The sequence below is a fragment of the Rissa tridactyla genome, chromosome Z (assembly GCF_028500815.1).
Source record: "Rissa tridactyla isolate bRisTri1 chromosome Z, bRisTri1.patW.cur.20221130, whole genome shotgun sequence".
NCBI lineage: Eukaryota > Metazoa > Chordata > Aves > Charadriiformes > Laridae > Rissa > Rissa tridactyla.
This window is the reverse complement of record NC_071497.1, coordinates 61,517,764-61,533,446: the sequence shown is the minus strand read 5'-3', so window position 1 is coordinate 61,533,446 and position 15,683 is coordinate 61,517,764. Positions and strand designations below refer to the sequence as shown.

Here is a 15,683-nt window from a genome sequence, read left to right as displayed (position 1 = left end):
TTCACTCTAGCACTGCCAGAACATAATAATTACATAGGCTAGTGCAAAAGTAGCCAACTGGGGTTTTTTTTATACTTGGCTCTCAAGCAGTTTCCGTTATACGCCACATTATCTGACGAAAGCAGAGCTATGAAGGGTTCTGAGCTACTGAGCAAGACAAATTCCCTCTCTCTGAAACCAAAAAGAACTTCATAGGCTCACAAGGCCTAATTTGTCCTGAAGTCCGTGCTGGTCCCATCTTGCAATGGAGTACTGGATGCCTAACAAAGCATCTTCTCCATCTCATAGCTATTTTCAAATCTCTCTCCTTCCTCAGCACTGAAAGGCGAGTTATGTTCCCCTTTGTAATGTTAAATCTGAATATATACTGCAATAATAATACTAATGCAGTAGGTGCTAACACTTTACTGAAAATAAGGAGAAAAAAAATGCAGCTGTAACCAATACTGAGTATCTAGTAAAACACTTCACAGTTTTAATAGATTACAGTGTAGTTACAGCACTGATGAAGCGTACTCTTGAAAGTTAACTACCATGTAGGACAGCTAAAGGACACCTCCAATACCATGATGTTCAGCATTAAATCATGCAAGATTTAGGGGAATTTATAAATGTTGAAATCATGAAGGGAAACCAGGTAATAAAGTCAGAAAAATATTTGTATTTTATGTCCTTTACTAATTTAAAGACAGACAACTTAATTGGATGTATTTTATAGTCATACAAAAGAATTAAAACTCATATATAAATATAGGCACACAACAGAACTCTTGAATTCTAAAGCACAAATACTGCAGAAATGCGTCAACTAATTAGGGTCCTGATCCTTCAAAAACAACTAAGACTTCCCTTTCTTCCTGTAAATTTCTATCACTTTAGCTTCACTTTAGCAATCAAGGTGTAAACTCTGTAGATTCTGCTGCCACACAAGGTAACAGTCATGCACACTATTAGCTTCAGCATCAAACCTTCGGCTTGTACTTCCTGCCAAACCAGATAGAAGATTCATTTGTGCTCATGTGAGTCAGATTAAGTGTAATATCCAAATTATAACTGGAATTACCTCTGTAGTAAATTTAAACTCTAACATATACTTAGCTCTAGTGACTCAAGTAATCCTGTGACCTCAGTGAGTGCAATTCAGGTGCCTGATGCCGTTTTTAGACACCTTAGAGCATCTCAGACATGCACACAAAAATGGCAGTCATGACAGAACTACAAAAGACCCATGTCTTTTTGGAGCAGCAACTCACAGCTAACCACAGTTTGGATACCTAATCCCACACAAAGAAACTACTCACATAATTAACATTACATACATTTTGGGGTTTCCATGACTGTGTCCTTCCACACTATAAGTGAACAAGACATGAGGCATTTTGTTCGTATCACTTAGTAGTTTGATTTTTACCTGAAGGTCACCATTTACTTTTAAACAGAAATATATCTTAGTTTTCAGTCCTACCATAATTTCTATAGTATTAAATACCTGCACCTGCTCAGATCTTTAAACACCTCAGGTGAACTGACCCAACAGAATTCATCACAGAAACGAGTTTTTGAAGTCCCAATTCCACAGTCACTCAGAAGTAACTGTTTCATATATTTGGATGCTGTAAAAGCCAGCCCTCAAATCTTTCAGCCTGTCAGCCAAGCCACAAAGGCCTGCAAAATCCACAGCTCTATTTAAAAAAGAATTTATTCTCTTAGTAATAGTATCGTTCACTTGTAAAAGAAAAAGAAAAAACAAAACACACAATGCAACATGTGTTCATTGTGGATGAATTGCTGAATTGTTTCAGAGTAAATGAAACTTACACTGGATTTCAACAGACTGCCGTTTCAGAACCTTTGTATCTGTATCATCTTCCAAGATAGAAGACTACAACCATCCCATATCATATGACATTAAAAAAAAAAAAAGCATTAGAAAATTGCCTTTGTTTTGTCATACCGAATTTACTTCTGCTGTTTTAGTTTATTCAAGAATAAACTGTTAGGGCCTTCAGGATGCCCAAACCTGTCCTAGGTGGTCAGACCTGCCTCATTCACTAAGGACTTGCCTGGTCAACACCAGGCTTGGCCAACCCTGGTTAGTTTTTCTGGACCTGATACCAACCCCAACTTGACTTTCTAACTTGGGCTCAGATCTGCCATCTCTATACAGACACTAAACTCTTGGCTGAAGGCAGTTACAAACACCAGACCTGCTCTGCTCACCCTGTTTGAAACTGGCAGTCATAACTCTACCACGTGTGAATTCATGCTCACAAGCTATGACAAGGATTACTCAGTGAAAGAAATGAAACAGTTTTCACTATTAGTCCACTTTCATTTATGATACTTGACGTTACAACAAATGTGTATTTCTTCACAATGCTGCTACATCAAATTATGCAGGATTACCAATTCTTCATTTGTATGGTACATGGGCACTTTTTCTTCTGTGCAACTTCAATGTGATCAAAACCTTTTTAACATTAAAGTGTTACTTATCTGTTTCATTTCCTCTTGTTTTGCAAACCAAAACATCTCTTGGTTTTGATAGTACAGCATCCAGAGGACTACTATTTGCAGAGGAATACTATTACTTCAAAAGCATATCAGCCTTTGGGTTTTTTCTTTTAAAAAGAATACCAAAAAAAAAAAAAGAGAGGTTAAGCAGCCACTGTCTCAAAAATCAACAATGTTTTATCATCAATCCAAGCAAGCTAGTATTTTACCAAGAAAATTTATTTTACAATCTAAATTTCATTACTTCCAAGAGATGCCAAACCAGAAACATAATTTAATTCTAGGTTTCCAAAAGAATTAACAACCCAAAATACTGAGCAAACTAGATGTTTCTGCCTTACCTTTATCATCCCAAAGAACATACGTAATTGATTCAACATGAAGCAAGAATCTCTGCTGTAAACTTTTTATTAAAAGGCATGAGAATAGTCACAGGAAACCTCACAAGCAGATCACAGATAATTAATAAAACCAAAATATTTAAGAAAAAGAAGGATCTATCTTTAGACCTTGGCAACAACTCTTCCACGTGATGCTCCCCCCCATTCTTTGCCATACTACTTTGTGATTTTACACAAGCACAGGAACTGGCTTCAAAAGTAGGAAAACAACTGATCTCATTATACATAAAATTATCAAGCACAGTCAAATAAAAATATGAGTACATTTGAATAAGGTGCTCGGGTGACTCAGGTTGTTAGGGTCCATCCGGAAATACTGGTTCTAGGGGGAAAGTATTTTAAAACACATAGTCAGACAAAACTTAAATGCAGACATGCATTAATACCCAGTAACAACAAAGTTGTTATGCCAAGAAGATGACAATCAAAGTTTGGTTTATACATGAGGCCTTCTGCTCTTTCAAGTAAATGTGTGGATGAGCAAAGGTATGCAAGATTATTTTTTGTAGGCGGAAGTCAGCAAAGATTGAAAGAACTGAAAAAAGCCTCCAAAAAAGTATATAGATTTCCTAAAACAACTTCTGCAAGTAAATGAAACCAGATGCATGTTTAACAGTGAGCTTCAAGTAGCAGAGAAGTTGTTATAACATCCTTTTATCATGATGCAGATAAGAAGTAGAGCGTGGATTCTGACTGACAGCTACACTAGAAGTCCTTCCTTGAAAAGAAACTGGAATAAATTAGTGCATTTTAAGCAATGCCTTCAAACTATAAGCATGGATGAGATAGGTCCTAGCTTAGGTCTCAGAAACACTACATAGGACAAGTTACCTGGGCTAATGAGATATTCACGGGCAACTACACTGCTTCTGATACACAATAAATTTTCCTAATCCTATTTTCATGACTATTACAAAAAGTGAGAAAAGGTATCACGTATTTTTGTTGCTGAAGACATATTCTAGAACAATGACACCTTTTCAATGCTTGGTGCCAAAAAGCATTTAAAAGAACAGTGCTCACTGCCATTGGTGCCAGTCCAAACTATTGTCGGCAGCAACCTCAATGCCAGGGCTGCTGTTCATCTGGAAGGTCACTACACTGTATAACACATGAAGTAAAAACACAGTGTCTAGCCTAGGGAATACTATAAACTAAATTTTGTGACCATAAAAACCGAACTAATGATTCGGATGGACTCCAGTGAATAAATGTCAGTAACACCATGCTTCCAGCAGCTACCTGCACAAAAGTATGCTTGAAATGTGACTGCTCATTTTTTAAAAGGTTTAATTATTCCAGCTGAAATCCTAAACTCACTGCCATATACTAAGTATGTGCTTTAAACTGTTAGCATGAAATAAAAGTGAGGCAAAATGGTTAAGGTTCGGCAAAATTATTAAATTAAGAAGCTCACGAAATTAGTTGAACTGGATTCTAATGAAAAAGAAAAGATAAGGAGGGGAAGCATCCAAGGAGGTCAGTTCATTTTGACAGCTGAAGCCGCAACAGCGGGTAAAAGACAATTCTCAGCTGTATAGCAGGTCAACAGTGCAAAAGCTAAAAGCTTTAGAATACATAACAACACAGCATTTTGAGATGCAGGGCAGAACTTATGCGTAGCCATCAGTACCCTGCGCACCTCAGAAATAAGGTAAAGAAGCAGGTAGGTCGATGAGAGGCTGGGAGGAGGCTAGAGAGGAAACAGGGAGTAAATTCACTAAGCTTAAGTATTTGGGTCAGTCAAATGGAAGAATAAAGAATGGAGTAGTATTATACACACACATAAAGTTACTGCCAAAATCAAGAAACCTTTTTTATTTTCCTCCCTTCTTCAAGATAACGCACCTGAAATGCGATTTGTATTATTTTAGCAAATGGAAGGAAACACGGAAACCTGAACTAGTGAAACGGCCCTTTTCTAAGGGCTTCCAAAACCGCTGCTTACCCCCGCCCCGCGCCGCCATGCCCGGAGCCCCGCGGCGGCCAGAGCTCCCCCCTCCCGCCCCGCCGCTGCCGCCCAGCGCTCCCCGCCCCACCAGGCGCCCCCCGAGGCCGCCCCGCAGCGCCGGCCCTTCCACAGCTCCCCTGACAGGAGCGCCCCCCCCCCTCCCCCCCCACGCAGCGGGAGAAGGGCCGGGGCACCTCCTTCCCTCCCCCACCCCCCGCCACACGGAGGAAAGGCTCACGGCCGGCCGCCGCCCACACCCCGCCTCACCTTGAAGGGGTTGTTGAGGTCCGGGTCGGCGAAGGGGTTGCTGTCGAAGTCCGACATGGCCAGGCGCTGCGATCACCGGCTGGCAGCTCTTCCCCTGCGGCGGCCCTGACAGTCGCCGGCTGCCTGCCTGCCTGCCCCCCCCCCCGCCCCGCCGCCACCGCCGCCGCCGCCGCTGCCGCTGTCACCAGCCGCTGCGGCCCGGGCACGAGCCCGCCCCCTCCGCCACCCACCGGCCAGACGGAGCGCCGACCTCCCAAAATGGCCGCCCCGGAAGTGAGGTTGCGGGGCGGGACGGCCCTGAAAGTGAGAGGGGGCGGCAGCTCCCGGGGCGGGCAGGAGGCAGGGTGGGAGGGGGGTTTGAGGGAGCCTATTCCCGGGGAGGGAGGAGGGCTGGGAGAGCCCATTCCCGGGGGTAGAGGGCTCTTGGCCGCCCGTCGCCCTCGCCTGGGCTGATGGGGGACTCTGTCCTGTCGCCCCCGCTTGTCATCGGGAGCTGGGGAGAGAAGGAGGCCCGCGGCTTCCCGGCATGGCAGCTGGAAAAGGGCGTGCGGACGTTGCCAGCGGCAATGGCGGGAGTGGGGCCTCCCTTCGGGGAGCGGCGCCCGGCCGGGCAGCACCGAGGCGCCGGCTGGGCCAGCGTAGCCCACTGCCCTCCGCTTGGTAGCCGTGTCTCGGGGCTACTCGGTACCCTTGGGACGGTCCCCAAAGGGAGGAGGTGCGTGGCCTCTCCTTTCCTCCACACAGGGTACTGGCTGGCTGATATTTACATAATACCGCTGTTTAAGAGTGATCTCTTCCCTAGCTGAAGGCTGCCTTCCCATTTTCTACGGCAGCACCACGGAACAGACCAGTCCGGGGGGCTGGATGAGAGGAGTATCTGCACACAGTGTAATTTGTTTTTCTTGGTTGACCATTAAGACTGGTTTGCCCTACTGAGCAGGTGAAAGGTTGAGAAAAATTCTCCACCTGAGCCTGTAAAGCTGCCATCAGGCCTGTGCGTCACTGCAGATTTGCAGGAGCTCTATTCAGCGAGACAGTGGACACAGGTTTAACAAACAAGAATTATTTTTGTTAGGTATTTACAGATTATCAGTCATACGTAGAATCATAGAATTGCCTAGGTTGGAAGGGAGCTTTCAGATCATCTAGTCCAACCATCAACCTAACTCTGACAAAAACCATCACTAAACCAGATCTCTAAGCACTGTGTCTACCTGTCTTTTAAGTGCCTCCAGGGATGGTGCTTCAGCCACTTCCCTGGGCAGCCTGTTCCAATGTTTAATAACCCTTTCAGTGTAAACATTTTTCCTGATATCCAGCCTAAACCTCCCCTGGCACAACTTGAGGCCGTTTTCTCTTGTCATATCACCTGTTACTTGGGAGAAGAGACCGACCCCCACCACTCTACAACCTCCTTTCAGATAATTGTAGAGAGCAATAAGGTCTCCCCTCAGCCTCCTTTTCTGCAGGCTGAACAACCCCAGCTCCCTCAGCCGCTTCTCATAAGACTTATTCTCCAGACCCCTCACCAGCTTCGTTGCCCTTCTCTGGACCTGCTCCAGCACCTCAGTGTCTTTTTTGTGGTGATGGGCCCGATTACTCGCCAGACTGACTGATGGCTTCCGTGTACCACACTGTCTAATGAAACAATTCTAAGAAGTTGTGTTAATTTAAACAGATGGTGTTTATTTATTTATTTATTTTTAAAATTCATGGGATTATTAAAAGGAAATCATAGCAAATTTTGTGAGAGGGAAGGAAATGAGTCCCACTTCATTTCAAAATTCCTTTCCTCAGAGTGGGTCAGGACAGCCTGTCTGGCCTGGAAAGAAAGCCTTCAAAGTGACGCTCCTTTGGCAAAACACATGTTTACTCCCTTTTTCCCGTCTGTTGGCATGATAGATAGCTTGCCAGGCATAAGGCTTCTCAGATGTCCTGCACAAAGGTTCAACAAGGGCTGTAGGGAGGGTATGGCTTTGAACCACGGTCACAAAAACCTGCTTCCGTGGATGGACACATTAAAAGGGCTTCTTGGAAGTGTTCAACTATTTTGAGCTGTTTGAAAGACTTTTCAAATACTTCCTTAGAAATACTGACTTTGCAGTTTGAAGAATCCGGTCCAAATGATGCAAATAAGTGGGAGCAGCTGTTTGAAGCACTGAAGAACCTTTGGTTCAGGGCTGTGGTTGAAATCTGAAATCCCATGTGCTTGATATCAAACAGTCTACATTGATGCAACCCTTTTAAAACCAGTGAATCCTGAATTTCTTTACATGCTTTCTAAAGAAATGATTTAAACTTTCATTTAAATGCAAAAAAATAGAGGTTTAAGGCAGGTCATACGAAAAGAAATTGCTATGAAAGTAAAACTGGCCTTGTAACTTTTGGGTATTCAAATGTGATTTTTTTTCACATGCAATAATCGTAGACTAACTTGTGGGGTATGCTATCCAAGGTTTTTTGAAGAATGTTAACACTTTTACGTATTTTAATGGCTCTGCATATATCATTACCCTGATCCTGACACTGGCAGTGTTACAATGGTGGTATTCTGTCAACAAGTCAGGAAAAATCCTATGTGTACACGAGAATTGATTTCGCATGGATCAGTAAAGAAAGCAATAATTGCTTCAAGGCTTGCTCTAATTTATGCAAAAGTTCCTCAATTATTTGTGAAGGACTGTCAGATATAAGATGGTATGCAAATGGGACAAATCATAAAAGCATAGCTTCTAAACGACAAAATACTTTCAACTTTTTTGTTGCTCTGAAGTGTAAAATACTTCATACTTCAAAAAACACAAAGGCAGCTGTTGTACAATCAACAAAAGTAAGTTACAGTATTAGTCACAATCATTCACATAGCTCACTTATGGTGACAGCAAATTAAATCATGTTGTTTTCCAGTATTCGCTCATGGCTCAATATATCATAGCTCAATGATATGTATTGATAGTTCAAAAGCTGTGTGCATTGGCAACTGTATACTTGCTCCTCTTTCAACTGAACGTGAATGAATGAATGCATACATGAATGAATGAAGGTTTGGCTGAAAAGAATGTCTTTTCCTCTGTGGTTACTGGTGCTTCAGATCATGGACATTGTGACCGTTCTCTGAAAATAATAAAGTAACCCTTGCAGAGAAGTGTTTCATAAAATGGAACAGTCTATGCAGCATCAAATGCAAGCATAATTCTTAGAAGAAAGCAGGGACGGAGAGTGTCAATGTGCCACATGAGCACATAGCTACAGTTCTGTTACAGAAGTTGGGCAAAGTGACTGGCATTGAAGACTCAGTGACTGCTGGAAACTCATGTAGTAGAAACAAGCAAGGGAACTCTGTGGTAGTGTAAGCACAAATTACAGCATCAAGTTAGATCATGTACAGATATCAATTTTAAAGTCTTGCTGAAAGTTTAGGCAGAAGACACCTAGGTTAGGTTATTCGATAACAGCTCTTGGAACAATTTAAAATAACAAGAACCTTTTTCTAGGTTTTACAGCAGAGAAGTTTATTTGCAAAATGTTGGAAAGATTTTAATTTAGGAGAGAGGGAAGAGAAGTGTGATAAACAGGCATTTCACTATAATACTTGAAGGTCGTGAGCTGCAGTGTTCCCCAAAAGCTTTTGCCTCAATTTAAAAGAAAAATATGTGGAGAAGACAGGAGAAAGGGCAGCAATCATGGCAGCATTCAGAACTCCAAAAATATGCTACAAGCAGACTCCCATTTAACCTCTCTCTTTCTTAGAATCAATGAAGCCCTGATTCCACAAGACAATAAAAGCAGTTGTAGTGTGCTGATTGCTGAATCAAAATCTCTGTGTTTCCATCATGCAAAGCGTTGAGCTAATATAAACTTGTTTTAAATAGTCTGAAGAGGTAGCTTTAGTCTTTTTCTGGGACTGGGGCAGCTTTGCCAGTTCTACTGTGAGAAGGCACGCTTGCACTCTTTTCTGAGTAGAACCAGATTAGCCAGTTTACAGCAGGTGGTGTGTGACCAAGCCAAACCTCTAGGGCCACCTAACAAGAGCAACAATGAATGCTCACAGGCTGGTGAGCGTCTTGCCATTTTTATGAGAACCCTGACTACTTTGTGAAGCCCCACACTTAGATTTTCCCATTGTGTTCCAGAACCGTAGCAGGATATTTGGAATTATCCTCTCTCAACAGCTCACCTCTTCGGAGGTAGGAGAAGGATTCCCAAGGCAATAGCTGAATTGCAGCAGGGAGCAAGTAACTGATGCATAGCCAGGTTGTGGACATTTTGCCAAAGGCCAGTCTAGCACTGCCAGCGATCTCGTGCCCTGCAAGCTCACGCTCTGCCCCACTTTCTTGCTGTGACTGGCCCTGCCCTATACGCTGTACTCCAGACCCACACGGATTGAAGGACGTGTGCATCCAGCCACTGTTCCTCATGCTTCTCAGGGGCATCAGAACTGAACTTCAGCACACAGCAGAGAACTGACATCTCATACTTGTTACTTGGAGTAACTGATTTCGCTAATGTCCGGGTGCTCTAAGGGCATGCTGTATAATAACAAAATTGGGTCATTCTTGGCTTGAGCAAAGAATCATTTTTGTTGACCTAGAATGACATTGCGCAATGTCATGTCATTCAAAACAAAGGCTAGATATGAAAAGTAAAAGCTGTCCCCAGTGGAGCCATTAGTCTCTGCTGCTCTTCATATTCCCCTTAGTCCTATTCTGCTCCATCTGTTCTGGGACTCTGCAAAGAGTCGATCATCAGCAAACCATCCTTCCCTCTGCGTCTTTTCCCTGTGGACCAGTTGCTCGTCTTTGTCCAAGGAGCAGAGCCTTTCTCCCACGGCAGGGGATGCCTGTATTTCAAGAACATGCAGGCACAGCACAGCTATCACCAGCAAGGTGTCTTAATTTTTCTCCCAGACTGAACTTGTCTGCCTCTTTCCCATCCCACAGGCAGCAAAGGTAAGCATAAGCGCACTTAGAGAGTGCAGCAATCATTAGCACTGGCCAAGACAGCAGGATGTAATCATGTAAGAAAAGTTATTCGTGCTGAAAGAAGACTTACGCATCCATCTCACTGGGGACGGAACAGTAGCAGTTTTCCCACTTTTGTCTAAAGAGTCGTGACACCTGTGGATGAAGCCACACGCTGCCACAAATGCTGCCTTTAAGAGGACGGCTAACCTACTGTGGGAGCCAGCGCGTGGGAGCAATGAATAGTAAGCTACAGTCACGAGGGAAGTTACGGCAAAGCGAACACATGCTGTTTGGGAGTGGGGAGAGCATTCCAGGCAGCTGTGGAGTGAAGCCAAGTGGCACTAACAGTCTGTGCTTCTTGCATATGTTCCCATACCAGCTCAAGAGTGGGAGGAAGAGCATAAGCTAAGGCAGGTGATAAAAGAGCTAGATCAGGCAGTGTGCAGACCTCAGTCTCACCTGTCTCCTCCTCCCACTGTATTATCTCTTGCTGTATTATCCTGCAGATGCCTGGCTTCTGCAGCCCTTTACTTACACCTCCCCAACCTCTTCTCATATTCGTACCCCTTAAGAAGAGGTACAGTGGTGGACTTCAGTGGGAACTGTCTAGACAGTTCATAGGCTAGACAGATCATAGCAGGACTTGTGCTATGATCTCTTCCAGCCAAACGATTCTGACAAATAACTTTTCAACATCTCTCATCCTTTCCAATTTAAAACTGTACATAAACAGTTGAATGTAAATAGTTGTCTGAATTTTGATTGTTTTATGTTTTGCATTGCTTTTTAATCACTCATATTTTCTTCATTGAGTGATTATTAAGTTGTAATTATTAAGCAATTAAATTCCAATTAGAAACCAATTGAATTGCAATTCTGGGATCTGGGAAACAATTCAGGGAGGCATCTGTATGCATGTAAGGATTGAATGATTCAAAACTGTCGTCCTCAAATGTCAGGAGTTCTGTTCTGCAACGAATAAGACAAAGTAAAAAGATTGAGAACAAAAGGTGTGGGGAATGATGGTATCTTGGTTTCAATTAAACCATACACAGTTTTGCAGAACAAATATGTGGTTTTGCATAAAATAGTTCAGAGGGCATCCTTTACAGTTTGACTCTCCTGATTCTGATGTGCAGGTGCAAGTAGTTACTTATCTTCACAAAAAGCCCGAGAATGTATTGAGAATTTTTAGGCTTGGGGAAGCCTGGCCTGCTGTCATTCCATCTTTGCATGTACCAATTCTCCCTGTGTGTGACCATTAGTGGACAAGAAGGCTCATATCTGGCACAGAGGTTCTCAATACAGCTGCATCAGGACACGTACAGCTGTCATTAGGCACAGATTTGTGCATCTGCTGCTGCAGTCAGTTCTCAGTTGAAAGCAAAAATTATGTATTGCATTTGCAGTGCTGAATGGTGTCCTGGCAGTGAAGCAGTGCTTTAAAGGCAGTTGTTTCTGGCCACCAACGTTGGGGAAGTCTGACATTATAAACAGAAGGCCAGCTCTTCCAAAGAGGCCAGTCCGCAGGGAGCCACACGTGGAAAGAGGATGGACAAGTGAGCAGCTGCACATGCAGCGGTCAGAGCATCAGGCTTCCCACCATCCAAAACCCTCTGCCATTAGCTCTTGTGAAGTGAACAGCAGTGCTGGAAAAGTGCACTTGTGTTTGGACTGACTCAGACCTGTACTCCAAGGTAATATGACAATGCACAACCACAAACATGGAACCACAGCTTAGACAACGAAGGAAATTTAAGGCATTCACCTGCACTCTGAAGCTGAATCTCAGATGTAAAAAAAGATGATTAAATCTAAGGATCATCTGGTGAAATTAGTCTTGCAGATTATGACACTGCTGGGGAGATGTGGTGTGGTGGAGATATTCTGAAGGCAGAAAAAGCAGACATGAAGTGAAGCTGACAGAAGGATTCATATCTGTATGATTTAAACATTAAATAGGAAAGATACAGTGTTGAAGGAAAATAAGGCAGATTTTGGTTTAATTTGGATAGGCATGATTCTGATGTGTTCATGTCTGCTGTTTATATAAAGACTAAAAAGGAGTGATTCCCAGAAATGTCAGCAACTGGAAGGAGCAGAGATGACAGCAAACCATAAGTTAGGTAAGCAGATATCCCAGTTTGGGTAGGACTATCTTTTTTTTAAAGGTATGCAGGATTTTTCCTGCTTTTCTCTCTGTATTCTCAGGCTTTATTCTTCAGAATTTTTTAGGGCAATGACAGAACCAGAAACAGTAGCCTATCACATGTAATAGGCATGTGACCTAAAGCAGAGGGGTATATGTTGCATTGTATGACATCCCTTTATGAGATAATCCATAGGAATGAATTGCAAACCTTCCTTTTGTGAACAAAAACAACAAAAAATCACATGGTGGTCTATTGCTGATGGCATATATAATGTGGATTTTGTTGTCTCCTTTTCAGGAGTTTATGTTCTCCTGGGAGTTGTATGTAGGGTTTAAGAAAGCACATCCATTTAAGGGCTGACTTTTGAAAAATCTTTTGCATCTTACTTGCATACTTAAAAAGGTGTGCAGGAAAGGGCAGGGGACTGAGCAAGCAGTGAGGACGGACACAGAAAAGACGTCTGGAAGTTTCTGATAGCTACACATGCACAGAACTGTAGAGACAGCATAGTTTGAAATGAGAGACATTTATTGCACAAGGGTTCATATAAAAAAACCACTTTCAGTTTTTTTAATAAATAACTCTTTGCTTTGAATTTGCCCTTTGACATTCATAACAAGTTATTAATCAGATCATTAAAAGGCAAAACATCTTGGCAGAACAAAAAAACCCACCCACTCATTATTTTGAGAGGCTTATTTTCAGAAGGGGCAAATTATGGATATGAAAAATGACATATTTTAGCGTGCAGATTAGGCTTTCTCTGAAGAAGAAGAAACATAAATGAAATGTTTGTTAAACTTGTGCCTCTTCAGATTTAAAGTCAATTAGAGAAGAAGGATGTTTTATCTTAAAAATGCAGTAATTGCTCTCTCTTTTCTAATAACAGTAACTCAGTGCATGCTTTCAAGACAAAAAGTATTGTTTCTTTAAAGCACTACAGATCTCTGGAGGAAAGGATTTCGACACTGATTCCATTTTGTACTGATTCCTTATTAGGACAGATTTGTTTTTAAAAAGGGGAAAAAAAGAAAAGAAAGCAGGCATATCACTAAATCTAACTGCTGGGAAGAAATACAACACGGGAAACAGATTAGTCATTTTATCGTGACCCTGATCTGTTGTTTACAAAAGTATTGTAGTTATAATCTTTAAAATGTTAACAGTTACCAAAAGTTAGTTCATTCAATGGTTGGATCAAGCCTCACTGGAAACATAGCAAATGTGGTGGAAAAAACATGTATTTTGCTGCCTTTGAAAAAATTTTGGATCTCTGAAGCAGGGGAAGCAACACTGCATTATTAGCTCAAAAGTTTAAAGTTATTTAGGAGCATATGTGCTAAGAAAGTCTTCAATTCATAAGCAAAAAATTTCTTATTAGGGTTGCATCCCCTTGTCCCCCATTTAGAAAAGACAACTGCTTTTTCTGTGGTTTCAAAAGTAGCTCTTTAAATTAAATTGCAGAATTAGCCAAGAATGTCCATTAATCTCCATTCCAGCCCATTACCTTTCATGACTATGTAGCCTTTTATGAAAAGATAAAAGATGAAAAGAGAATTAAAAATTACATCACAAAATAGTTTTATATATGATAAAATTTGTCTAAAAGTGAATAGCTAAGGAAATCCAGGACTTCATAAAAATGCTTGGCTTTAAAGACAGTGATGCCAGCTCTGAACTACTAACGATAAGCATGCTAAAGTCAAATCAATATTCCCTTTGAAATACCTGAGTGGAAGCATGCAGCAAGCTCTATGTGGTACTTGAAAATTCAAAGCTCAGAGTAACCTGGAGGTTGTAAAGGTCAAATGATCATTTCGGTAAACAGAGATTTGGAGTACTGGGGAGAAAACGTGCAGGTCCTTGGTGAGAGAGATTGGCCACTGACAAAGTTAATGTTTTGCCAAGGATATTCTTGTCTCAGTCTTTCCATAAGCATTGCAGATGAAGCAGAGAATACTGTTAACATTTATGTGGAATAAAGAGTGATGGATAGAGTATATACTTAGTGCAGATCTATTAAACTGGATTGCCAAACCATTTCAAATATCGTATGGTATCATTATCACTGTGTGGTAGAGCTGTGGTGCATGCAGAATGCCCCGTTCCAGCCAAATATTGTGTGCTTATCGAAAGAAAAAAATTTAGAGGTATGTGTGTACAATTAGAATACTGTGAATCAATGCAAATCAAGTTTTTGCCCTTAGAAAATTCGATCTGTCCTTCAGTAAAGACTAATTTGTGAATCTGTAATAGAACCCTGAAATAAATGTAAACCTCTCCAGCCACTGATAATGCGGAGTGCAGCTCATAAACAGGTATTACAAAGTGCTAGATATTACCCTTTGATAAGTCTCATGGGCATTTTTAGCAGAAATGAAGAATTCATTTTTCATCTACTGGTAAACTATCAATATCCTAGACTATCAATATCTACAGACTAGCGGCATGGTGTAAGTACTCTAAATGGCCAGCAAAAGATGGGATAATAAACTGTTATTTTAGTTCTCAAAGCACATTTGCCTTGAAAGCCATAACCTTTTCCATTGCTTTTGTGTTAGCAATTGATAGGTGTGTCTGGTTTGGTGGAGGAGATGTCACTTTCACTAAGCTCAGTAAAAAAATGGTCACCAGAAGGTATGTGATCAGTGTAAAGAAGCTCACTTTGAAACATGGTACCATGCTGTTAAACAAACTCAATGATTATATTACTGCATTGCACTCACTAAATATTGATGAGCTTGTTATTTTAATGATGGATGTTCTGGCTTTGATACTTAAGTGACAATGGGGGACCCTATTACTGTTGCCTTGGGAAATCCTTTTTCCACCCCATCCAGGGCCCTACGTGCTGCATGAGCGCCGGGACCCCCTCTGGAGTGGAACAACTCGCTGCCTCTGTCTCCAGCCCTGCTGACAAAACCCAGGGCCAGGTCAGCAGTTGATTAGCCCAGAGACCCCATTGCCTAGCCCAGGCTTCCAGCACTGTTCTGCTTGGTCTGGCATCTTTGCTTCCAGCGTAAGCTCTTGGTGTTGTGCTGTCAGCGCAGCTAGATTTTGTCACATTGTTTAAGGCATGGTTAGCATAGTTAAAGTACCTTCCAAAGAAGGAGCAAACAGGACCCAGAAGAGACACCTCAGTCTCTGTTGTAGCAGTATGTTTTGAGCTATCTTGGACTCAGGGAGGTTTTAGGAAATGAAGCCTCCTAGCAGACAACCTTGACACCTGTTTTTCACAATGTTCAGTAATTGTAATCTCTATTTATTGAGTTTCCTTGGTTCCCTCTAGCAGGTGTGTGTTTGTGGTTTTTTTTCTCAAAAAGACTCTAATTTTTCTGGTTTTCATGGTACAATAACTCTGTAGAAATCCAAGAAAGAAAATAGGTATTAGTCATCAGTCAGAAAGTACTGTTGGGAAAACATATGGAATTAA

General features: G+C 41.9%; 1 protein-coding gene across 2 annotated transcripts in view; it reads right to left on the bottom strand.

The window, feature by feature from the left end:
• Positions 1 to 5,275, bottom strand: part of SCAMP1 (secretory carrier membrane protein 1) — a 43,131-nt gene extending 37,856 nt beyond the window's left edge. The window contains exon 1 of one of the 2 annotated variants that reach the window (XM_054185220.1): positions 5,134 to 5,275. In XM_054185220.1, coding sequence (XP_054041195.1) covers positions 5,134 to 5,190 — 57 coding nt within the window. In that variant the 5' untranslated portion in view covers positions 5,191 to 5,275. The remainder of the gene's footprint in view (positions 1 to 5,133) is intronic. The other variant, XM_054185221.1, reaches the window with a different exon arrangement.
• Positions 5,276 to 15,683: the final 10,408 nt, after the last annotated feature.